General features: G+C 37.6%; 3 protein-coding genes across 5 annotated transcripts in view; 2 read left to right on the forward strand and 1 right to left on the reverse strand.

Moving 5' to 3' along the window:
• il17rb (interleukin 17 receptor B) overlaps positions 1 to 10,734 on the forward strand; it is a 16,781-nt gene extending 6,047 nt beyond the window's left edge. Inside the window, exons 3-10 of the mRNA XM_015377786.1 lie at positions 2,181 to 2,297; positions 2,615 to 2,724; positions 2,847 to 2,967; positions 3,139 to 3,165; positions 3,631 to 3,675; positions 7,703 to 7,792; positions 8,103 to 8,374; positions 8,452 to 10,734. Coding sequence (XP_015233272.1) covers positions 2,181 to 2,297; positions 2,615 to 2,724; positions 2,847 to 2,967; positions 3,139 to 3,165; positions 3,631 to 3,675; positions 7,703 to 7,792; positions 8,103 to 8,374; positions 8,452 to 8,868 — 1,199 coding nt within the window. The 3' untranslated portion in view covers positions 8,869 to 10,734. The remainder of the gene's footprint in view (positions 1 to 2,180; positions 2,298 to 2,614; positions 2,725 to 2,846; positions 2,968 to 3,138; positions 3,166 to 3,630; positions 3,676 to 7,702; positions 7,793 to 8,102; positions 8,375 to 8,451) is intronic.
• Positions 10,735 to 13,108: 2,374 nt separating this feature from the next.
• Positions 13,109 to 23,507, forward strand: actr8 (ARP8 actin-related protein 8 homolog (yeast)). Of its 2 annotated transcripts, none has more exons than XM_015377814.1 (13): positions 13,109 to 13,360; positions 14,622 to 14,792; positions 14,882 to 14,995; positions 15,118 to 15,222; positions 15,312 to 15,485; positions 15,586 to 15,679; positions 17,110 to 17,242; positions 17,351 to 17,504; positions 17,650 to 17,745; positions 17,871 to 18,011; positions 18,135 to 18,453; positions 20,554 to 20,717; positions 23,306 to 23,507. In XM_015377814.1, the coding sequence occupies exons 1-13, from the start codon at positions 13,238 to 13,240 to the stop codon at positions 23,447 to 23,449; spliced, it is 1,932 nt and encodes a 643-aa protein (XP_015233300.1). In that variant the 5' UTR covers positions 13,109 to 13,237; the 3' UTR covers positions 23,450 to 23,507. The 2 variants fall into 2 exon arrangements, with proteins under 2 accessions (XP_015233300.1, XP_015233301.1); XM_015377815.1 differs by having other exon boundaries at positions 14,885 to 14,995; positions 23,306 to 23,487.
• A 13-nt stretch (positions 23,508 to 23,520) lies between these two features.
• LOC107086702 (selenoprotein K) lies at positions 23,521 to 26,234 on the reverse strand. Of its 2 annotated transcripts, XM_015377817.1 has the most exons (5): positions 26,099 to 26,234; positions 25,591 to 25,681; positions 24,759 to 24,833; positions 24,434 to 24,529; positions 23,521 to 24,290 (listed from the first exon to the last, which is right to left on the reverse strand). In XM_015377817.1, exons 1-5 carry the CDS (start codon positions 26,115 to 26,117, stop codon positions 24,287 to 24,289), a joined length of 285 nt encoding a protein of 94 aa, XP_015233303.1. In that variant the 5' UTR covers positions 26,118 to 26,234; the 3' UTR covers positions 23,521 to 24,286. The 2 variants fall into 2 exon arrangements, with proteins under 2 accessions (XP_015233303.1, XP_015233304.1); XM_015377818.1 differs by lacking the exon at positions 23,521 to 24,290 and having other exon boundaries at positions 24,430 to 24,529.
• Positions 26,235 to 26,240: the final 6 nt, after the last annotated feature.

Raw genomic sequence — 26,240 nt, forward strand, 5'->3', positions numbered from 1 at the left:
ACTACCGTTACATCCTTGCACCACTCATCCCGAATGTAAACACAAACAACCCCTCCTCGTGTTTTACCTTCTTTCTTGAGTGCTCTGTCCGAACGGTAGCATGTCAGCTGATCCAGTTGTATGGCCGAGTCTGCGATGTTGTCGTGTAACCAGGATTCCGTGAAAATGTACACACAACAGTTGTCTAATGTCCGGTTCCCCGACCTCAAGAGTCTGATATGGTCCATTTTATTGTCCAGTGATCTCACGTTTGCAAGCAGAATGGACGGTATAGCAGGTCGAGAGGGGTTAGCTGCTAGCCTGTAGAAGATACCCCCGCGCTTCCCCCTCTTCCTTGTCCTCGAGCACCGCGGCCGGTGCCTCCTTGCCTGGTTAGATGCTTTAGGCGACTCCGTGGGGGTGCGCAGGATTCCCAGCTCCTGCAGCAGATTCTTTGTTTCCTCTTCCAAACTCCAGATCTTTCTGTTCCTTATATCCAATAAATCCTGTCGGCTGTTCATGCGTTCCGACACACACTGACGCGAAAGACACTTTGAAACGCACATTTTTTTACAAATAAAAAACAAAACAAAACAAAAAAAAACACGGGAGAGAGAGAGGGTCGCTGCGTCTATGCGCGCCGCCACAGTACGCTTAGAGGTTAGAGGTTTGAAAGGCAGAACATGCCAGGATCAGGCAATCAGAAACACGCTGAATCACTCTCAACACTGGCTCGAGGATAGTCTGTCCTGATGACTTAAAGCAGACATGTTAAGCCAGTCATCAATGCCAAAATCATGACAAAAAAGGCCTTACTTAAAAGATATTCCTTTACTCCAGATTGATCCAGAAATTGAGCTCTTTATCAGGACCAGTGTGCCAAAAGCCCTGGAGCTGAATGGTGGACCATTTGCAACTCGGACAGTGCTTGGATGGACTGTAAATGGACCACTTGGAGGTGGCAGTGATGATGTTGTAAACAGTAAACAACAATAAATAACTGTCCACAGGGTCTCTGTTTTGAATCCAGAAGAACTTTTGAACTGCAGTTTAAAAATGCCCTTGTCAAGAGATGTTTAGTGGTTTCTGTGAATGGCACACAACTCTTTACAATGATTATAACTGCTTTTTAAATTAGCTTCTGATCAAAGGCTATGCTGAGAAGATTCCAGAGGAGGAGCTAGATTGTGCTGATGGAAAGATTTGGTATATTTCTGTTATCTAGTGCAAACATGAATTCAAATCATGGACAAAACCTGGACAAAAAGTTTGGCTATCAGCTTGTGATATTAATCCAAAGGCTTCCAATCGCAAACTCTCTCAGATTCTAGTCTAGTTTACTTTGTCCTCCTTACCCGAGACAGTGGCGGACACCCAGCCTTCACTGTGCGAAGGATTTTGGATACTTATTTCTGAGGAAGGGGTTTTCAGTGTTGTCGATTAAGAGTTATAGACCGGAGGAACGGTCTTGGATCCCTCATTCTTTTATCTTGGGCTCTTACCTTGTTTGGGACTTCTCTCTGTTCCACTTCCTGAGGGGCGGTCCTTGAAGGGAGGGTAATGTTAGTGTCTCTGGGGTTTTGATGTTTTTCTGGTGTGAGTGAGCTTCCTGTCATGGTGAAGATCTTTTCTGGTGGCTGATCACAGCTGAAGTCAATTGGATGATTCGTGACAATAAAAAGGAAGAAAAGCAGCGAAGGAAAGCGATCAAACTGATGACACAAAAAAGGATAAGCCACAACTCAACTAAAGAAAACTGCTGAAAAAAATCTAAGAAATTAAAAGACACATGAAGTTAACTCTTAGTTCAAAGGGACTAAAGAACAAACCAGAGCATGAAAAAAACATTCAACTAATGAGAACATAAAAAAAGAACTAATATGACAAGAACCAAATCGCTAAACTAATAACTGCCTTAAAGCAAGACAGAAACGTGAAATTCAAAAAAACAAAACAAATAACAAATCCCTCAAAGGTTCAATAAGAGATTTTGATTAAAAACAATGAGTACTGTAAGGGATCCTTTATATTCACATCTAATATGAAAAACAAAATAAAAATTGTCATACTTCTGCTCAGTCTGCCAAGATGACTAGATATCAAACTGTTTTTTTTTCTTTTCAGGTTTGTAAAACTGTGTATGAAACCCTGATCTAATTTCACAAACCAGTATAATGAAGTTGATCACCACTTTTTTACAGAATTGCCAAAATTTGAAAAAGAAAACTGCCCGTCCCAGGTGAAAGACTTTAAAGTGGAAGTGGTGATGGATGGAGAGGAAAGACATTTGAACATAAGCTGGACAATTGGAATTGATGGTAAGAGACAGACAGGTTTCAGAGCGTCGGTTTGAAGAAATATAGATTGCAATTTAAAACAGTAAAAGTAAAAAAATAAATAAAATAAAAAAGATGGCGTGCTGGATTGTGGATATGTCAGTATCTCAGTCTGTCAAATACAAATCCAGGTAAATCTGGTCTATCAAGGTCCATAACATGATGGCAGTCAAAATGACACTTAGCAACAACTGTTTCATCTCTATGATAATTAATATATATAATATAATTAATATATATTAATAATAATATGAGAAATGTCTCTGAATGAATGCTAAGCAGTATCTGTTTGTCCCCAGCCAGCATTTCTCACCTGACCGGTACAAAGATTCATGTTGGAGGGGAAGGGACTTACGTCTGTAAATACAACCCACCTTTTACAGAAGCAAGCCTTGCTGGATTAGAGCAGGTTTATAAAACATCTTAAACTACAACTGGTGATGTTTATTTTAAGCAGCATTTGCATTGCCTTTAGGTATAGTCTATTTTTATCTCCATACTAAGAACAACTGTCCTCTTTGTAACCTGCAGGAATCTTTTTTTTTTTTTCTAAAAGTCTTTGGCTCACGCGAATACCCCGTCCGTGTTATGAATCTCCCAATACCCCCAACTGACCTTCGTTCTATAGAACTATATACTAACGTACCAAAAGGTAAGCAAATCTTCTTATAATTGTATGTATAATACATTAATTTTGTCAAACAAACTAAAAAAGATCAGCCAATTTCCTTGTAGATCTAATTTTAAACAAACAAAAAAAAGAATACTCTAAAGGTATAACTCAACACAGCATGAATGTTTAAACTTTCTTCTCTTTTTGCAGCACCCAAACCTCCAGCCAATATAACAGGTAAGTAAAGTCCCTGTTAGTGTTGCAAACATAATTTTTCCTTAACTAGTGTAATATTCCAAATTCTGTGATGAATTTCTTGGTGTTTTCATTATACTGTATATAATTTCATCCTAAGATTCAATAATACTTTTATCCCCTTAAGGTTCTTCTCTTCTATGTGCACATCAGTGTAATTTGATTACGATGCCCATCTGCCAAACTGTTCAGTTTTTCATTCCAGGAAAAACATTCACTCATTTCATTTTAGATTTTCAACATGCAAAATGTTTGCGAATGTATTTACATAGAATTTTAAACCATATCCCCATTTGCATGTTCCATGGTCTCTTTCTCTCTTTGCAGCTCCAGTCATATTATGATATTTTATTGTATATATACCGGTAGATAAAACAGTATTTTTTAGCTTTTAAAAAACTAAACTCAATACTTCGAGAACATCTGAATTGTTTCTTTTCGTTGCAGCGACTCAGCAACCTACCACATCAACGACTACAACTGATACTGAAAGTAAGAAAAATGTATTGTTTAGCCTGAAGTACTTAAAAAAAACTACTGAAAAGCATGAACTCTCTGTCCAAAAACAAAACAAAACAACCAAAATAAAAATGACTATTGTGAGGCAAACAGCCCATTCATGGTTTTACTGTGAAAGTTTTAACATTTCAAGTTAGATCTACTACAATCAGAGTTCTTAGCAGAATTTCCCACATTTATCTTAATGCTTTCAACCAATTAATTTACCTGTCAGGGTTGAAAAAGGCTTATCTTTGTCAACATGTAGAGGTTGAGTGCTGTACATGAATGGGTCAAACCAGCCTTAGTCAGAAAGAGAGAGTCAGTTTGATTTTCCCTGGCTCTCATGCAAGTTTGTATGGATTTGCATTAAAGTAGATTTTAAAGTAGAATTTTTTTCGTCCAGTGGGCAGTCCAGGGGGGTTCTGGGGGCATTGGGAGCCCCAGGATGGGACTTCTGGAGGCTGGGTGCATCGTCCATAGGGTGGTCTGCCCTTGGGTGGGGTCACTGCTGGGGGTTGGGGGCTTGGGTACGGGTTAGTATGCTTCCTGGCTTGTGGACTGGTGACTGCCAGGGCTGTGCTTTACCACCTCTGCTCCCATTCCCTTGCCTCTCTTTTTCCGGGGATTGGCTCTTCATATCTCAGGTGATGGTCGAGTTTGGGTTGGGGAGTGTTGGAGGGACTGGGGACCCCCCGGTCTGGGTTGTGGTCTGCCTCTGGTCAATGTCAACTATATTTCTATAGCACATTTAAAAACACCTATATTTGCCCAAAGTGCTGTACAACAAGCATTATAAAGTTTAACAAGTGAGTAAAAAGGTTATTTTTTTTTTTTTTTATAATAATTTTTTCTTTGGAAGTATCATAGCCTAATTAATATATTCTATTAACATCAAGCAACATGAATGGTATGGTTGTTACATGTCAGGTACGCTGGTCATTGACCTTGACCAAGGAATCTTTCAGTAGTACTGCAGTAGGTCCCTGGACTGGCATGGCTATCACTGCCCCTACACAGTTAGTGACTACTTTCACTCTGGGATCAACTTCAAAGTCATAGCAGGCCACTTCTTTGATTTTACTTTGGATAATCTTTTGGCAATGGATCTATTAAGATTTGGAACAAAAGCCCATAAAACACTGCAAATTAATATCTGAATCTTTTCAAGTCAAGTATTTTTTTATTCAAACTCAATTAACTAAATTGAAACAGCTAAAATAATTTTCAAAATCTGAAAAAAAAAACTGCTTACTAATTAAATTATATTAGAATTAGCCTGAAAATGAAATAAGCCTATGTAAAATCTAATCATTTTATTCATCTTTTAAATATTCATTTTTGAGTATTTATTTTATAAAATCGACTGTTTCAACACCATTCTAGATCATTTCTGACACTTTATTTGTTAAACTTAGAACCTGGAACCTGTCCAAGATTTCCTCCCCTCCTTATTTTCACATTCCCTCTAATCACATTGTCTTTGCCATTTGGCTGTGATGGCGTTCAGAACAGCAATGAAATCGAATGTGCCCTCTGGGCCATCGTGATTTGGTCAGGCTGCTCATAAGCGCACAGCCTGCCAGATGTTGAAAGGGCAATATTATTACCATTACTGTTAATATATAATAGAAATGTACACATTCAGTGATAAAATGTCACAGGGGATATATGGGGATAGTCATTTAAAAAGGGGGATGCCATCCCCCCCTCATCCCCCCTCAACTCGAGTACTGGCTGTACAGCAGCTGGGATAGACAGTGTGCCCAGATCCATCTCAGCTTGTGGTGTTTGTCCACCTTGTTGTCTGGCATGACCCTACACGTGGCCTACGGCTGCAGTCAGTTAAGGGGATGCTGGAAGGTGTTTGGTTCCTGGATAGTGTATGTATCAGGAGTGTAAGGGTGGGAATGTGTGAATGTAACTGGATGAATGTTAATTTTCTGCATCTACTTGTACAGTTGAGTGTTTTCCTCCCGCCACCTACTGAACATCGTAGGCCCCAAGTATGAGGAGGGCCTGTCTCCTCCTATTTCTTATGATCCTCACCAATGACAGGTGCCTGTGTCTGCTGACACAGTGATGGTTCTCTAGGTGCAAGGTTACTTCGGTGGGCACTGTCCCATTCCTCATGGCTGCCAGGCTGGGCCCCACCTCAGGGACCAGGGCCCTTTGGGGTCTGGCCCCTCTGGGGTCTTTTTCGGGGTGCACTCATCTGTCCCTCTCTGCTGGGTGTGGCAGTTCCAATGTAAGCCCTCCTAGTGTCCCAGTTATCTAGGGTGCCTTTGGATATTTTGGGTACACAACTCCTCGTTTTTATCCAGAGCTCTGTTGGCCGAATCTGGGGCCACTCACCACTGTTATTAAGCTTTTTTTTCTTCTGAAGAGGCTTTGTAAATCCTTTATATCCTAGGAAGCTTTGTAAATCCCTATATAAGCTTTTAAAAAGCTTCTTCAGAAACTTTGTAAATCCTTCATATCCTGGGTCTCTGAGTAAGACCCTTAACCCCAGATTGCTCCACAGGCCCTCTACAATGGCAGCTCACTGCTCCCCAAGGAAATGGGTTAAATGCAGAGGTATATGTGAGGTCAATACATTTCTAAATATTATTAATATTATTGTTATTATTATGGTTATTATTATACCCGAGAATGCCCATGCATACGTACCACAGGACTTTGCTTCCAGGTGTTCACATATACACTCTAATACGAAATACTAAGCTGCAGGTAGAGAAATCTATATACCACCCTGAATTATATTTTAAAATATATCAAACACCATACGTTTCGCCTTCCAGGCACATGGATACCTAAGGTACACCCGCTTCTCTGGAAGATATTTTTCATGTTTACTTTGGTTGTCTTTTGTCTTTTTTTTTTTTGCTTTTGTTCTGTTTTCTGTTCCTCTAATCTCATACAGGTGTAGAAACTGACTTGTAGGAATTACTTTATATATTTTGTGTTGTCTATGTTTGTGGTTTTGTTTTATTTTTTCTCTTTTCATGCTGTTTCATGTCTCTATCTCTTTCTCTCCTTAGTTATTATTATCCATTGTTTCTTTCTTACCTCCCTTTTCGTCTCCTCGGCTGTTGTGTACGATTTTACTCTAAATATTTTTCAATAAAGTTTCATATGCAAGTACCTAGCAGAACCTTATGGCAACAGCCGATATTAGATTAGATTAGATTCAAATGTATTGTCATTACACAGGTACAAGGCAACGAAATGCAGTTTAGCTCTAACAAGAAGTGCAATAGCAGCAAGTGCGGGATAAATAATGGTTCTATAAATACAGGACATAGGTTCTACTGAATAAGTATTTGCCTGCTTGTAAAAGCAAAGCTATTGGGTTATCATCTAGCTCCAGAAAAACAATAAACAAAAAATAAATGGAACAAAAATAAATTAGATATTTTGATTGGCTCTGAAATCCCAGCTTTAAATATTTTCATTTCAGGCATCCTTTTGTGTTCAACCCAGATGATTCCATGGAATTAAAATTTGTTCAAACGGACTTCATGTGTCAGCATGAAGTGTCACTTCCAGAGAATCCATTTATTTCTATATTTACCCTTACCCTTTCTAACTGTGATTCCAGTGAAGTAGCCTTCTCTGATAGCCCTGTATCCTCCTCTTAGTTTGCACAGCTAACAGCATGGTGACTGTTTTAACAGAACCAGAACTTATTAGCATAAAGTCAGTTGCAGTGAAAGCAGAGATATTAAACGTTGGAGTTTAAAAGTATTGACTTTAAAATAGAAAAGGGCAGAAAGCAAGCAGGTAGGAAAAGAACAGAGCTGCCGCTTGCCTTTCCAATGCAGCCCCATTGTTGTTGCTTCCTTATGTTGTTTCTTACACACCACTTTTAAAAGATCTTTAATGGAATAAAAAAGATTCATGCCCCTGCTCTGAAACTTTTAAATGTTATGTGATAATTTTAGAGCTGTGGAAACAAAAATAATTGATTTCTAGATTTTGCTTTGTTCCTAAGAAATCGATCTCTAATCTTTGCTTTCAGTTCCTCCGACAACGGGAATTAAGAATACCTCTATAGTCGCCATTGGAGTGGTGGCCTCTTTAATAATTCTGAGCTCCTGCATTGTCATCTGTAAGTAAAATGTATTTTCCCATGTCATCTGAGGAGGGGTTAAAGCATAGAAAGTAAAAAAGATAAACATGAACTGCTTCATTACACTGAAAAAAGTACTGCAACCGTTTTTGACATTGTTACTTTAACTCAATTGTTTCATGTTAGCAGGGTAGAACATAAAGCATTTTTTTTAAAGTAACTAAATATGAGTAAGTAAATGCCAAAAGCGGTTGCATTATTTTTTTTTCAGTGTACATGCATCAGCTGCACTTTAAAAATGCATCCAACTGTGCTTTAAAGAAATGCCTCTTTGATCTGTTGTCTCCAGATAAATATTGCATGACAGTTTCGGATTTTGAAATCATCCCCTTGACCCCCATGGTTCCAGTCTCTGTGGTTGTGGTGTACCCGGCGGAGACGCCTGCCTTTCAGAGGGCAGTGGTGGCACTGGCAGAGTTCCTGCAGTGGCATGGTGGCTGCAGAGTGGCGATTGATATGTGGCAGCAGGAAAAAATCGCAGAACTAGGACCACTGCGCTGGTTAGCTGACCAAGTGAAGAATGCCGACCGTGTGCTGATCGTCTCTCCTCAGGCGAAAACTGTAAGCTATTTTTTTTTCTTTGGTTGACTCTGATAACTTCTGTTTCTTGCAAAAAATGAGTCGTTCTTTTCTTCTAGACCTCCTCCTTGCAGGGACACTCTCCTCCCACCAAGAGCCTCCCAGAGCATTCCATCCCAGCTGCAGCTCATGACCTTTACCCTCTGGTTCTCAATATGGTGGCTAGTCATGCTAAGAGTGCCAGTGAGCTGGCAAAGTTCTGGGTGGTGAAGCTGCATCCAAAAAACAACAAGAAGTCTTGTGTGCTGCTGCCAGAGCTTTGTACATGCAAGATTTTCTGTCTGATAAAAGATTTAAACAAACTCTGCAAGAATCTTCACGCTGAGAAGGCCGGCAAGAAGATATGGTCGATTTTGGTCAAACCCGAAGCTTTCTACAATCAAAACAGTACTGCCAAATTAAGGGAGGCTATAGAAATGCTAGGTGCAAATAAACCACAAATCTCTAATGGGATTAACCATCCAGACCTGTGTTGAAAAGGTTGAGGGGATACGTGGATAAATATATGATCTATTTTTTATACTCCAACTTGTTTGTTCTTGGTAATGTTTTTTTCTTGATTGTAACAATTTCAGACTATTAGTACGTATTTTATTTTGAGATTTCTAAATAGCATTTAATAGGCACATTGTTATAGGAGTGATTCAATGTCAGAAACGCATAGCTGTCATGGTTACAATTGCAAAAAGGTACTTTACTTTTATTTGCTCCATTGTTAAAGCATTTGGCACCTGAGTTAGTAATCATCACTTCAGATTTGATGTGATAGACCAACACAAAGTATAATGTGAGAGCAGTCTGGAATTGACATGTTTTTCATAAATAATCACCAACGAAATATGAAAAGGAGTGTCTGTATCAGTATCTAACTTTACTCTAATACTTCTACGTAAGTAAAATCTATTGCTACCAGTTGCCTTCAGGTGACTCATATCCTATAAAAAGGGATTGCCTGTTAAAAAGTGTGTTCTATGCTTATTTATTAGCTGGTTTGTGATAAGCTCTGAGATTTGTTGAAGAGATTTAATGATCATACTAACAAAATCAAGAAGACGACGACCAGTCCAGGCAGGTCAGTTTAAAGCTGGATTAGATTATGAAACAATATCCTAAACTTTGAACAGCTCATAAAGCTAGTTCTGTTCGAATTATCACCCTAATCTGGAAATATTATGGAAAAACTACAAGCCTGAAATCCACATAGCCGTCAGCTTAAACTTAAAGGCCAGGTAAGGAGAACATACTGAAATAAAAGCAGACCAGAGCTCCATGATGTTTCTAGAGGAGCTGCAGGGAACCCACAGCTCAGGTGGAAAAGCCTTTTGAAAAATGACAGTTTTATGTCATGCACTCTATGAATCTAAACCTTTTTGGATATTTTAATGAGTGATAAGAAGAAAGAATTGATATTCCCTTTTCGTGTATTTAAAATGTTATGTTTTAGTACAGACTGCACATAACCCTGAACCCAGGTTACCTGCCAAGTAACATGGTGGTGGTCAAATCATGTATGTGTGTAAGAATGGCCCAGTCTAATCCTACACCTGGTTTTTAATATACTACTTAAAGCTAACTTTCTTTCCGGGATGAGACAATTATAATCTCAATTTGTAAAGTGACCTTGAGTGTTTTAAAAGGTGCTTGTAATTCAAACTTAATATTATAAAATATATCACATTTTTGGCTCTAATTTATCAGTATAAAATTGTTAAATGTTTATTAAAATAAAAATGGTATTAAAGGTAATAAATCCAATGCTGTTCATCAGCAGGTGTGTGCATCACTGTTAAACTAAAGGGATTTGCACTTTGATTATCTAAAAGCATAGAAATGTGTAATAGCATGTTTAAACTACATCATTATTTTGATGCATCTGAGAATGGTTCCAGGGATATTTACTCATTATTTGCTTTTATTTAATATATAAGAAGAGCAATTATTTTTTACAGTGAGTCAATACTTTTTGTCATCCAAGTGCAACTAGGTTCACACTCAGGTCAGACTGTTTGGTGAACCACTTCTAAGAACTTCGCACACATTCTGCTATTTTCTTGAAATACTGCCAACAAGCAAACTGTAACAGGTGGCTTTTCACTGTGGCTGTTTTTGCAGTTTGCACAACTGTGTTCATTCTTTGTTTTCTGCTATACGTCCTTATCTATTTGTTTTTTAATTATCTTGTTATTTTTTTCCAAATGAATATGTTGTAGTTGGTGAGGGAGATAAAAAATGAATCAAATTTCTACATTGTTCTAATAGGCCTCAAGTCTACAATTACTGAATTTTTGGATGTTTTAATTTTGCCTAATAAGGATTTGTAAAATTTAAAGATAGAAAAAATAATCCATGGAATGAGTATTTTTACTCATCTATAATTTATTATTTTTATAATTTTTATCTATAATTAGATAATATGCACTTGAAATAAAACAATACAACTGTGTTGTCTTATGTTAAATGTAAATTGTCTTGTTCCGTTGGCAAAATGTCTCTTTTACCACCCCAATCCAAGAACAAATGCACTTATGTTAAGAACGACTGTGCATTCCCAAGGGGCGGTTCAATTTGAATGTTTTCTACGCCAAACAAGCCTTTGTTTTTTGGTCCACTCTATAAAGCCTCGAACTCAACGCTATTTCTGACATTTGGAGTTAAAAAATCTTCCTGGATGGGAAACGAAAAGTTTTCAAACTTGGAAACAAATTCAGTGGATTGTTTTTATTTTTTATTTTTATGGAATGAAATTAAGAAAATTGCCCTCATTAGATAAATTTATACCACTTTTCGGTCAGGGCTCAAATAAGCAGAATTAACATGAGCACATTACCCCCATTCTCCATTCATTACACTGGCTTCCCATCTCCACCAGGATTGAGTACAAGGTTTCTCTCCTCACACATCAATGCATCTATAAACATCCCCCCTTACCTCAAATAACTTATCAACCCACACAACACAGAACAAGACTAAGGAAAATGGGAGATAGAGCATTTTGTGCTGCTGCCCCACATCTGTGGAATGCCCTCCCAGACACCTTGAGAGCACTCAATCCACTGAGTGTTTTAAAAAATACCTTAAAACATTTCTTTTTTGCAAAGATTTTGGTCCCCTTTAAATGCTTTTTTCTCTCTCTTTTTACCTGTAGCACATTAAGATGTTTTGATGGAAAGTATAGTATAAATTAAATGTATTATTATAATTAAAATACTGTTGCTTTCATGGGCGATTCTCAGGGATGGGAAGTAAGTACAAATACTTTGTTACTGTACTCAAGTAGATTTTTCTGATATTTTTACTTTACTACTTTTTTTATGGCAACTTTTTACTTCTACTCCTTACATTTTTACACAAATATCTGTACTTTCTACTCCTTACATTTTAAAAAATTGGCTCGTTACTTTAGTTTTGAATCATTTCAATGGAGTTACCGTTATTATTTTTCACGTCATCAATACCAAATTCAATCTAATTGGATGGGAATCTACGTTGCATTTGACGCACCTCTACAAGATGAATCGACAGATTCGGCGGTATTCATTCGCGGCAAATCATTGCAGCTTGGTGGCGGTGGCGTTAGCATAGTAGCATGGACGACGAGATGATTGAAAATGAACACAACGGAGATCTAGTCCTATTGGCAGACATCCATTTAAAATGTAGGCAACGGCATGAAAAAAGTGGTTTCTACTTTTACTTTTATACTTTAAGTAAATTTACAAGCCTGTACTTTGTTACTTTTACTTGAGTAAAGAATTTTAACCAGTACTTCCACTTTTATCAGAGTATTTTTTAACACAAGTATCTGTACTTTTACTCAAGTACGGAAAGTGAGTACTTTTGCCATCTCTGGCGATTCTAGACAGGGGCCAATAGGGGCCAGTGCCCGTAGTTCATGTCCAAGACCCTGTACTGAGGACATATTACTCAAAGAAATTCTAATGATGATATCAGCTGGAACAGACATGGTTATTGATAGGTCCTTTGGATCTATTTCAGTTTTTTCTCTACAAATTCCGTTTTACTAATTATTTAAAAACAATAAGGTGATAGTTTCAGTGCTATTGAGATAGGATCCCAGTTTTTTTTTTTTAAACAAAATAAAAAAAACTGAATTAAGTTCTAATTTAGATTTTATAGAAAAGGGTAATTTTAGCTTAAATTTAGTCAAAAATATGTAAAATACCTAAATTATGAATGTTTATTGACCTACTAAGACGTTTTTTATTTTAATCAAATCTAATTAATAGACAATTTACTTCATGCAGCTATATTTATATATTTGAATCCCTTGCCCTTTTTTTTCATGCTTTTCTGTGCCCCCATGAAAACACGTTGGCCCCCTCCTGGCCCCCTGGTACATTTGGTCTAGAACCACCACTGGTTGCTTTCATGCTATAATTCAGTTGCTTTTATTAAATCTAGTGTTTTTTGTTTTTTTACCTTTCTCTGTTCATTACTACCTAAATGGCTAAAAACTGTCACCATACTGAAAGACAATAATCGAAAACAGTCATAAAAAGAGCATGACTTTTATTTGGTCTTTTTTTTATTTTTTTTTTTTTACTTTTTTTTTTTTTTAAGTAAAACTAGAAGTCCTTCAGCCAACATTCTCATTATCATGTCTTACCAGATGATGGCGGTAATGAGCCGTGACGTTGTTTACAAACAGCCCAAACGTCCGCAGAAGAAGAATCCACTCACTAACACGGAAGTGGAAAGTACACAGAACGCTTCAGGTAGTCAAAAGCAACGCAGGCTTGAGCCGCACTGTTAGGTTTTATGTTGCTCTTGGTAAATATTCTTTGAAATGTAAAAAAAAATAAATAAATAAATAAAAAAGAAGCCATGACGCAGGCAGAGAAAGAGCAGGACAGCGGGAAGGAGAAGGAAAAGGAGAAAGAGAAGGAGCAACAGCGCGGAGTGAAGAGACCCATCACTCCTGCAGCAATCCCTGAACCTCCTCAAGAGGTACCTTTATCTGCCCTGCATTGCTGTATTCTTAATAATTAATGTTAATAACGTTTTTCTTTTATTATAAAATGCCCACAGTTTTAAATGTTGAATATGCATTTTTATTTTTTTTCTTGAGGGGCTGCAAAAAGCTTATTGTTTTATACTGGGAAGATCGGAGCAAAGAATAATGGAACAAAATCCAGTTTTCTTAATAGACCAAATGTTTGAATGAGGCTTTACTGCTGGAAGAATATAGATGCTAAACTGGGATAAACAAATAAAAAAATCTAATATGAAAAAACGCTTTATATAATAGGTGGTCAGTTGTGCTTTATTATAAATAAAACTTCTGTTATAATCAAAAATAATTTGAGTATATAGTAAATGCTTTTCTTTATTTTTATAGTATTAGTGCTACTGGTTATAAGTACTGTATCCTTTTTTGTTTATCAATAAAATGATTAACTTGTTGCACATTATTAAGCATTTTCTTCAGGGAACTGGGAACAGATCCCAGTGGAAATATTGCTGTAAGGGGAAGTTATTATGTTATTATAAGTTCACATTTCTCCAATCCCTTAAATATGTGAACCAATTTTTTAATTCACCATTCTTCTTGTATTTTGCTTTTTTCCTCTTCACTTTTTTAACTTTCTGTGCATGTGGTTACAGATGCAAAATTATATTGATAAAAGGAATTTTGGTATTTAAAATAAATGCAAAATTAAATAATGAAATGGAAATTATTTGCTTCATAACTAAATATGTCTTCATGGTATCTTGAATAAATTAAATAAAGTTAGAAAGGTTAATAGCACATATCATTTATATTGCTTAATATAGCGCTTTAGAGAGACTGCTGTTAGGATGACTCCCTCCCTGATAGAAATTTCCTTTTTTTTTTTTCTTTTTTAATAAATACTAACTTTTTAGTATATACCACCTCCACAATCATCTCCAGCATAACTTGCCTTTCGTTGGTTTTTTTTCCAAATAGCTGAATTTCTTTTATGGATGTTTTAGAAGAAACTAATTTTCTTTTTGTCTGTGTGTGTGCTGCAAGTGTTGACTAAGATTTTGTCAATAAATATTGAAAATAGTTTATAGAACATAAACCTGAGGCGGCTTTTCCAATTTTGACCATGAAGCACCAGAGATCGTTTTGACTTTTTACTGCAGATTAATTTACAGCCATTCATTATTAGTTCTTTGTTGAAACAAACAAAAAAAAAAAAAAACAGAAAAAAACAACAACATTTTTTTTAACTTTCTGTAGCAAATACAAAGCAGTTTCGTCATTGTGATCCACCCTGGATCCAGAACGCTTCGCATCGGCCGAGCCACAGACACCCTCCCTATAACCGTCCCTCATGTAATCGCACGGAGACATAAGCAGGGCGGACAGGCCAGGTATGAAGATGCTTGGCTGCTGAGAGACGGCCTGAATGTAAGTCATGGTTAAACAGATGAGATTGTTTTGGTCTCCAGTCACATAGCTGCCTGACTCAAAGCTCACATTTCCCTTATTGTGTAAAGCAGAAGGCAGAGAGCAGCGAACAAAGACAGAATGGACTAAAAATGGTGGAGCAGGCCATCTGGTCCAAGAAGATGTCCAATGGTGTGAGACGGACTCCTGTGTCTGCTGAACAGGTTTGTTTACTAAAGAGGCAACTGATGCAGAGATGGTTGAAGCGTTTTTTATTGCCACAAAGGTGGGGTGAATACTGGGCTGGAAATGGTCACTTCAGTCAGTTTCCTGTCTGTGTGTTTAGGCCAGAGCTTATAACTGTCAGATTCGTCCGGCAGTTCTGGACAGCAGTTCAAGAGTGAAGTGGACAAACACCAGCCACCATCCCAGTCATCTGGTGGGAGAGGAGGTAAACTCCAACCTGCAGTTCATTTACTGTAGATTTGATCAATTTTGTGTGGTTTATGATTCAGCCACCTTAATCATGCCTCTGCACAGGCTCTTTATGTGAATCCATCAGACTGTTACGACATCCACTGGCCTGTTGTCAGAGGTCAGCTCAACGTGCATTCTGGCCCCGGAGGCTCTCTGACTGCGGTGCTGGCTGATCTTGAAGATATCTGGAGTCACGTCATTCAGAAGCACCTGGAAATTCCCCTAAAAGAGTTAAAGGTAAAAGTCCCAAACAGTAGGACGACCAATCAGCAGACCAATTTCAAACGTTTCCTGTGTTATCATATGTTTTTTTTTTTCTTGTCCTTATGTCTGTTAGTACTACAGATGCATACTGTTGGTCCCAGACATCTACAACAGACATCATGTAAAAGAAATCGTCACCATGTTGCTGCAAAATATGGGCTTTTCAGGTATTGGTCACCAGAGGCATCATCCCATTTAACCTTTTCTGACACATTACAGCCACAGTCTTTAAATGTAGTTAGTTGGGTTGGGTGACCAATAAAAAGTAGCACAGAATTGTGAAGTTGGAGAAAATGATACGAGTTTAAGTCTTTCAGGGTATTTCTCAATAAGCTTTCCAATTCTACAATCTGTTTATTGATTATTTTTTCTTTTGTCTCCAAATCAGCAGTAGTGCTATTAATTCTACATGGGGTTTAAATCTGGACTTTGGTTGGACATTTTAGTACAACAGTTTGTTTGTTTTATAGTGTTGAAGGTATAGTGGAGGATGTTCTTTTTCCGGGTGGATCATCAAAATCAGTGGTCCTCCTAATTGCCAGTCATTGTGGTGATATGTTATGTAAAGCCGTCCTACGTGCCCCTCCCCATTTTCACTTACCGGTGGTGAGTCTGACATAGTGGAAAAAATTGCTAATCTTCTTTTGGAAAGTAAGCTTGTATGAGCGATGCAAACAGCAACTTTTAAACAGAGTGAGCACTTTTCAAAAATCCTTCACTATACCTTTATTACAAAGCTTGAACAGATTAAACAGTGTTCACTTTTCTTTAATGTTAAATGTGATTTGATCTAAAATGTTCCACTCTTACTTTGGCATGTAGATCAAATGTAACTTTTGGTCCTATTTAAACAATTTTTTTCAAACGCTAACCCTGTGTTTCCTACATGGCTTTTTTCAATACTAAACATGAAGTGGGCTGGTCTCTAACCACTCCAGATTGCAGACCTGCACTGTCAGGACTCTGTAGAGGTTAACTGTGAGGTCTGTGCTGTTAGAACCAGAATTTTATTTGAAGACTTTCAAAGTAAAAGCCAAGTTGATTCAAAGCCTTTCTAAAGTAAAATCTTGCATTGATAAACTCCCCATGAAGCTAGCTTCCATTTACAAACAAGTGTTGTTATGCAGGAAAATTATCTACACACACAATTTTACTCTGCAACAAACTCCTATCTGATAATAATAGATATGTGCTACATAGAAATAAATGTTTTGGATCTATTTGGATCACTGGACGGAAAGGGCAATTGGTGCATCAGACATTTTCTAAACGACAATAGAGGTTGGTGGTGGCTTGACCACTGCTTGAAATCAAACTATTTTATTTTTTTAATATTTAAAAAAAAATCAGAAGCTTTTCAGGAATTAAAGGAATAAAGAATTGATCTGCTCTTAATAATTGTGTTCTAGTCTGTTGTGGTCTGTTACGTAACATCCCAATGAAATCCAATAAAGTTTGTGGTTGTAAACCTTTTTATATGAATTCATTTCGAGGTGCTGTGTGACTGCACAGTGAATACACTGTTCATTGTCTCTTGGTTTTGGCTTTAATCAATGATTTGTTTGTGTAATTCTCTGTATATATGCATGTTTTCCAGGCATCATTGTTCACCAGGAGTCTGTGTGCGCAACATTTGGCAGTGGGTTAAGCAGTGCTTGTGTGGTGGATGTAGGCGATCAGAAAACCAGTATTAGCTGTGTTGAGGATGGAGTATCCCATCGAAATACGAGGTGAAAGAAGCGGCTGCCAATCATAAAATTAAAAGATGAATAAAAATGAGATATTGATTTTTTATTTTATTTTTTTGCAATTCATGTGATTGCTTTTGGTTTCTGCAGGCTCTGTTTGGCATACGGAGGTTCTGATGTGACCCGTACTTTCCTCTGGCTCCTGCAGAGGGCAGGATTTCCCTACAGAGACTGTCAGCTGACCAACAGGCTGGACTGTCAGCTCCTGCAGCACCTAAAGGAGACCTTCTGTCATCTGGATCAGGTTTGTGTTTGGTAGCTGGGATTTATGAGCTACGGTTTTTGCTTTTCAGTGGTTGATTTCAAATTGTTTCTCTGTAATCTTTTCATAACAATTAGTGTATCATTTAGATTTTATTTTGTAAACATGTTTGGTTTGTTTTCAACAGGACATTTCTGGATTACAGGATCATGAGTTTCAGACACGTTTCCCAGAAACCCCAGCTCTTCTCTACCAAATTCGACTTGGGGATGAAAAATTACAGGTATCTGGCTTAAAAGAAGTAATTTCTCCATTTTTGTTCATCCGTTTTGTGTCTTTTATAATTGACGTGTTTTTTTTGTGTTTTTTTTTTTGTTTTTTTAAACATACTTTCCATATTCTCTATAGGCACCAATGGGTCTTTTCTACCCGAGCACATTTGGCATTGTTGGTCAGAAAATGACATCACTACAGCACCGTTCCCAAGGCAGCTCAGAAGATCCGCATGATGAACACTACCTGCTGGCCACACAGAGCAAAGGGGACCAGGTAACACTGCTTGAAATCAAGAGAGTTTAAATAATTATTTCTGGATCTTGTCATTTTCCTTTTGTTTATTCTATGATTTTTTTTTTTTTTTTTTTTGATTTTTTTTTTTTTTTTCTACAACAGTCCTCCAAATCTGCAGCAGAACGGAAAGCTGTTTCCAGGCCAAGTGGGGGTTTGGATTCTGAGATGGGCTGTCAGGGAAGAATGGGGGAGATGTCTGATGTGCCCAGAGGCTGTGGAAGTGGGAGTGGAGGTGCTGTAGGAGGAGGGATGCATGGAGAAATGGAGCTGGGGCCTGCCCAGGGAGAGGGCCTGATGGGGTCAGGAGAGGTGGAGGAGTCTCTCTCTTCTCACCAATCCAGGAAGACGGCCATCATCAGCCAATTTGAGGGCAAAGCCTTGGGACTGGACAAGGCTATCCTGCATAGCATCGACTGCTGTGGTAAGAAAGAGGACCAAAGAAAAAAATCATGTAGAGGAAACTAAATTACATGTTCTAAAATGTTGGACAGCAGGGCGAGCATTTTACTATCATTTACACCTAAAGATAAATAATTGGTGCTAATAGGAAAAAATAAATAGGAGCATGCGTGTGATTACAGATTTCACTCTGTAATCACACGTGTTTTACTCCTAAGATTAATCAGGCATAATTTAAGTAATATATCTGTTCTCTTTTAATTAAAAAATAAATTATAATAAGTAAAAAAAAAATATATATATATATCAAAAAAGAAATTTCCAAAAAGTCAAATTGTAAATCTGTATGGGGAAAATATTTAAGGAATCAGTTACAAGTCTGTTACCAAAGATTTCCTGCAGCGCCTCCCAATGCGGGACAATAGTGTGTACACATTTACCTCCATATTTGTACATAAACATTAGAGAAGAGCCATGAGACGTGAATCCTGCAATCAGCTGAGAGAAGCAGGGGAACAGGCTGCAGCCGCGACAGCAGAGAGCAGGCTCTGGAAAAAAAGATCCCTCCTCAACTTTGACTACATAAAACTTAGTTACTATAAAACTACTATTAAAATATGTCGATACCCTGAAACTTAATGAGCATAACGGCAGCACCGATGGTGTATTAAAACATTTGTCTCTTCGTTGGCACATAAACAGGAGGCAAACATCAACCCACCAAGACAGATAAGTTCAGTGTTGCCAACTTAGCAGCTTCAATATATTTAGCGACTTTTCAGACCTTTTTTTTTTTTTTAAACAACCAGTGGAAAAATCTAGCAGCCATTTCTGTCTTGTTGGAGACTTTAGTGACAAAACTTGCACTAATTGCTATGAGTTTACGGTGAGAAGTGAGCGAGTGAACCCCTGCCTTCTCCAAAGCACAGCAGCTGCAGTCAGAGAGCAGAGCGCCTCTCCTCACATGAGCCACATGTGCATAAAACTTCTACTGATCCTCCATTAATTAAAAGATACGATGTGAAAAAAATATTTAACTTTTCTTTTTTCCTTTGAACCTGTTGCACTAAAATAGATCCTCTCTGCATTTAATACTCAGCCTGATCCACTATATGCCTCTGTGAATTGCCTTTAAGTTGAACTGGATAACATAAAGTTGATTTAGTTTCAGTTAGGGTTGAAATAAACTTAAGTAGAACTAGAAATGTTTTATTAAGTTTATCTTGAGTTTTAAATGTAAAAAGGGTATTTTTTAACCCCTTTCTGTTTTGCTTATGTTGATGCACCTATAATATGGAAATTGTGCTATTATGTCATTACCCCGTGCACTACTTTCATGAAAAATCCTGGGGAGAACCCATGTTGGCCGGGATTAAGGCTGGAAGTGATCAGCTGTGAATTTAGACACTCTAGTAATCTTTAGCAGTCCTCTTCTCTCACCTCAGCCTAACTAACCCTTTGGATTATACCAGTGTAATCCTGACAGCATGAGGCACAGACCTATAAAGTCTAAATATTATCTTCTTAACATCATTTATCCTGATATGCATGTTATCAGAGTCTTAGAAAATGTACATTAATACTGCATCATTGTTATGACTTTTCTTAGAGAAACTTAAGTGCAATAAACACCATATGGCAAAGATTAAGGTTAAACCTGCATAAATGATTATATAAAGTAAGATAAGGGTCTGTATTTTTATTGGGAGATGTCAGCAAATGGGACATGCATTTTGCATTTAGTGTTTGGATGATTTTCAGTAGGGCTGCAACTAACGATTATTTTCCAAATTGATTAATCTGTTGATTATTTTTTCCGATTCATCGATTAATAATCGGATTGCCAAAGGTTCCTTAAAGAGGACTTTTTGTTAAATGAAACCAGGTCAATCTAAAACTTTTCCACTTGAGGAGTTCTTGATTAATTAAATAAGTTTCGCCATTTAAACTGCCCCTGAACTTACATTTGGAAGCTCCTGGTTGACAAAGGTAAGCGTACAGCCCTGAGAAGAAGCATGAGTTCTAAAAACCATTAAGGTTATTGTGAGCATTTTAAAGGATTAAAAATGAAATGGAAGCTGTATGACATCGTTAAAGTGACATCTTCCTTTTGTTTCCAAAGCATCAGACGAAACCAAGCGGAAGATGTACAGCTCCATCCTGGTTGTGGGAGGGGGGCTCATGTTTCACGGCGCTCAGGAATTTCTGCTTCATCGCATCATCAATAAGATGCCGCCTTCCTTCAGAAGGCTGGTGGACAACGTGGAAGTTATCACACGGCCAAAGGTAAGACCACCAGAACCAGTGGAAAAGCGCTACATTTACCCTTTACCATCACGTATGTATAATATTAACCCAGGTTTGGGTGTTTTACACCAGCTTACATGCAGTATTAAAGTGTCCTTTACCATAATAATGTAAAATAATTGCCGTCATGGCTTTGTCAAGCTGCTGCCTACCTTTGTAAAGCAGGAAAAAGACTAATACAAAGTGAATCCAGTAGAACTTTTTATTGCCTACCAGGAGTGGGTGACAATAGTTGAATAAACTTATGGCTCTCAAAATGGTATTGGTGCCCTATTTGCTGGTACTCACCGATACCACCATTTTAGGGCAGTATCGGGGCCCCGTCCGATACTGGTATCGGTATCGGTGCAACACTAATAAAAAATAACTGTGGTGTTGTTTTTTTGCGATGACCAAAGTGTTCAGTGTTATTTGCATTTCTGGCATAAAGTTCTGTACATGATAGAACAGATCTTCAAATTTTTCTTAGAGAACATTTGTTTGAGTCTGAATTAATCTTAATAAATTGCCTTTGGGTCTTTGCAGAGAGGATGTGAGGCCCTGTGCCATCTTGAAATGGTCAAGGCCCTGCTTTTTGATAGATGCATAATTGCTTATGAATGAAAGTTAATTTGTGCTTGATCTATTTTAGCACAGCATACCTTAGAAAATGTGTAAATGCATGGAAATATGGCGCATAAATATGATGGGGGATCACATGACTGAACAATTCTTGGAAAGAAAGTACTGCCTCCGGCCTCTTACTTTTTGGATGACAGAGAGGAGACTTTGAAAATGTTGGAAAAGTTTCTGTTTTCAGCTTCTAAATGTACTACGGTGGTAGTTGGTGGTTTTAGGTTTGCACTCTGTACCCTTAACTCACCCCTAAAGTCAAGCATAAGCCAGGCTAAACAGTTGCATGGCTGTTATAGTCATACTAAACACATTTTGCTATAGTAATATGTTTCTATCAAATAGAATAATACAGTGTAGTTTTCAGGGTTTTTCAACCCAGGTCCTCAAGGCACACTGCCCTGCATGCTTAAGGTGTTTCCTTACTTCAGCATGATGATGATGATGATGATGATGATTTGAGTTCAGAAAACCCTGTTAATCTGCTATCAGTTGATATCAGGTGTGCACCGCCTAGAAACATCCAAAACATGAAGGGCAGTGTGCCTTGAGGACCAGGGTAGAAAAACCCTAGTTTAGATGCAGCTGCTGTTTCTATTAAATAGAAAAAGTGGAAGAAAAAAAAACTCAACAGTGCAGCAGGTGTTTTTAAATCAAATCAGCTCAGTCTCTTTATTATTTGGCTCCTCGATATCTCTTACGTAAGTAGCTTATTTCTCATTCAAATATACCCATCATATTCGGTGCACAGGAACTGGTAACGCACAGGAGCTTTTCATTAAAGGCAGCTCGGCCCCACATCTCTGATAAGGCAGATAAATGAATGCAGAGATCCCCGTAGTGACTTATTGATTCCTTTTCCATTCTCAGAGCCCAACTTATTCTAATGAAATCAGTTGTTTCCTCTTCTATTGGCTTCCCCCTCTTATTTCCCTAGGGAGGCGTCAGGACATAGCAACAATAGAAAAACAGCAGGAGGAGTTTTTTTCTTCTTGTATTTACATTTTTTCTTGACAGAAACAGACACAAGTTTATAAAACTAATGCATTTATTTAATCTTTTTTTTTTTAATGCAGGCATGAGGCCATAGCACAGTTTGCACAGCCTAAGCAAAAGCTATTTCTACGTATTTGTGGGATCAATCAATCTAGCTGATATTTAAAACATTGCCCCATAACAACACAGGTACATATTTGGGTGGATTCTATTTTTGATCCTGCCCACCAAGTCAGCTCTTTATACTGTATAATAGTGATGGGTCCAGCAACACTGATGCGTCGGGGCATGAGTGGAGACCGTACAGCTAAACACTGTATCGGTGCGCATGTCATTTCAAGCAAGCTAAGAGACCGATACAGGAGTTTTTTTTCTAACTGACTGACACACTAACCTGCTTTTAAAAACGTATGGATCAGCCTGAAAGGAATAGGAGCTTTGCGCCTTTATTTATATTTTCTCATTGTGTCATACTTTTCCTCTCAGTTGTCACTCAACTTATCTGAATTAAAGTTCATTTCAAATTGGCTTAGTTTATTTACTGTTTTTATAGTACTTATTGTTTTAAAATCATGATTTTAAAAACGTAATCCACAAGCATCCTCATTCACATTTTCCCCTAAATTTCACGTTATATGTTTACATTTTTTATTGGCTACATCTAAAAATATGAAGGATATTTTCAATGTAAGCATAGATATCAGATACTACAGTATGTCATCAAATCAATTGAGTTTAGTCTGTCAAGTAAGCTGCCTGTAGTGGCTTTAAAGGTCCAGCAGGTGTCAGTGTTCTGGGACAGCATTCAGTTCTTGTTTAAAACTTTGATTTTTGGTTAATGGGGCAAAAGACTTTTATACATACATATTTAATGCATCGCTGACAGACTTCTCATGGGAAATATGAAACAAATAATTGAATCATGTCATAATGTATATTCTGGTGTGCTTGTGTTGAAGGATATGGACCCCAGGCTGATTTCATGGAAGGGAGGAGCAGTGCTTGCCTGCCTGGACACCACACAAGAGATGTGGATTCATCAGAGCGAGTGGCAGCGCTTCGGGGTCCGAATGCTCAGAGAGAGAGCTGCATTCGTTTGGTGAAAACAAAAGGGGGCTCTGAAGCTAAAAGTCAGTTTACACAGAAGAAGGTAGACTAGAGTGAAAAAAAAAGGACATTTTTTTCTGAATGTAAAGCTGTATTCTGACATGAAACGTTTGTTTATAACTACAGAGGTCATATTTGTCACCAACTTACTTGCTTATATTCTGTTAAGAGCCCTGAATTTCCCCATATCCATGCAGCTTTGGAGGTGTAAATAAACCTAGACTCATTTGACAAGAACTATGACAACATTTGGAAGAAGTTAACCTTTACTTTTTAAATCAATTAATACATTTAGGTTAAACTGAAATTGTCCCTTTTGCCTGATCTTATTTTTTTTACTGTTTGTGTGTCTACATAACTAAATACAGAAACTGTTTCTTCTAGAAAATTTAGATGTAGTGTTGTGTAATGTGATAAAGAATGAGAACAACTGTTCCTGATTTAAACATGTTCTAATGTTTATGTACAGCAACATGGAAATAAGCCAAGTTTAGTATAGATCATTTATTTAAACAGATATTTAAAAAAGAGAAACTTTGTGATGATCCCAAGGGATGACAATAACCTAGATGCTTTTGCCTGATATGTCTAAGACATGGATGTAAACTAGAAGGATAGAAGGATAGAAGGAGAGGGGAAGAAAAACAACAACAGGACTGAGGGATGCAGACAGCTGCTATATCAACCATTCTGGCCCCTAAGCATAGGTATTCCCAGAAAGGCATCAAGAAACTGCTAGCAGCAGTGGCAGCTGATGAAGAAGGGCTGCAGCACGGCGATGCTAAGGACAGACGCTGTGCACGGCCCCACGCCCACACTGTAAGTGTAGGCGTTTACCTGCAATGAAAAGTGGAATCACAGGGTTATTTATGTTCTTTAAAATATCCTATACATTTTTAAAAGATTAAGTTGAGGTAAAAAAAAAAAGAAGAAGAAAAAAAACAAACACTTGAGCTTTATTAAGAATAAACACATCTCACCTTCCTCATCCTCCTCCACCCATTGGTGGTGGGTTGGGACCTGCTCCATGAGTTATTCGTCCCATCCGCCTTCTGCCACCAGGGGGACCTGGAGGTCTACAAAAAGTAAGTGAATATAACTATGGAGCTTATTAACCCACACATGGACAAGTAATTAGCAACACCATCTTTGCAGTTGCTTTTTATTTAGTAAATTAATGTGGTTTCAAAGTATTCCTAATGAAGACATAACTGGCAAAATATGTAGTAGCAATCCTCTTGTTGCAAAGCTATTCTTAGAGGTTTTCTGTGTCAGTGGGGAAACACCAGGACTTCCGGTACCTACCCTCTGCCATCACTGAAGCGTGATGAAGCCACGTTTCCATTTCTTGATAAATCAGGGTGGATTATCGTCCTAAAACTTGTAGAAAACAAAGAAAGTTAGAACAGAAATGGTGTGGAAGAGTTTTCTGCAAATGTACTCGTTTATATGATGCGTATTTAGAAAACACCCCCAACTGCGATGTTCCACAATGGACAAATTTAAATTTACTAAACATCTTCACCTAAATCTTCACAGAATATCCTCCTATGGTTAATTTATTTCCATAATTCAACAAATTTATACATACATGCATCATACAGGTTTACATTTCAAGCAGTTATAATCCTATATTTGAACATTACATTAAGACAAAAATATTTTACACAGAAAAGTCAGTCAACTGTTACTCGATTGCTTGAACACTTTAAATTTTCCATTCATATGCCGTAATACAGCACACTGAAAAATCAGCTTCTTATGATCCATAACAGCAATTAAATTTAAAAGTCTTGTATTTATTACACCTTTGTAAGATTAAACATTTTGAAGAAACCAAATTTTGAGCTTCATTAGCTGTGAGCCACAATCAAAAATAACAGCAAAAACAACTGAAATATATCACTCGGGGTAAAAATAAAAGAATTATACAAATAATTGTAATTAAAAAATGGATGTAAACTTGTACAGATCAGCTTACTGCTCTAATTGAGATCTTTCAGTAGAATGATTATAAATGTGGATACTACAGTCTATTAATCAGTCAACTGATCAGAAATTTATTGTAAAAGCTCTTTAGTTTTTTTTTCTCCAATACAGCAGCAAAGTTTTTAATGAACTGTACAGGTTAACTTACAAGAGGCTGATGAACTCCACTGCCCCCCAGAAGAGATCAGTCAGTAAGGACAGGCTCCAGGGGGACTGGGACCTGCTGTCCAGGACCTGGCCTGAGGAACACACGATACGGTTTAATACAGTTTAAGCAGTAATATTTTAGTCCTCTATCATTTATTGGTGAACATATCACCCCCTAGACCTCGCTTAGAGGTAATATTCAGGTAAGGAAATCTATTTGGGGGTTAAAATAAACAACTGATCACTATCCATCTTTAAAGATCTACATTATTTTGTGGAGGAATATGTTAAATGGACACAAATCCTATAAAGATTTATATAAACTGCCAGAGTGCTAAGCTAACTTAGCCAGTAGAAGCTAACAAACTAAATAGCTAAGTTGGATTTTGCTCTCACATTACATAACCTGGTTTCTTGGGTATTAAAACATCTTTCTATATTTTTACTTTTACACGAGCCTGTATATCTCATTAAATTTCAATTTTGTAAAGAAATTTAGATCCACTCACCGTTGGACACGTACACCATCTCTGGTAGGCAAAACACAGCTGTGTTTACGCTCAGCGCTATGCTTCCGGGTTCGTCTTCTTCTTGTTGTAGGATTTATTTGCGGTTGGCAAACAATTATAAGGAGCATTACCGCCACCAACC

Source organism: Cyprinodon variegatus, unplaced genomic scaffold (assembly GCF_000732505.1).
Source record: "Cyprinodon variegatus isolate N-32 unplaced genomic scaffold, C_variegatus-1.0 Scaffold158, whole genome shotgun sequence".
NCBI classification, from domain to species: Eukaryota; Metazoa; Chordata; class Actinopteri; order Cyprinodontiformes; family Cyprinodontidae; genus Cyprinodon; species Cyprinodon variegatus.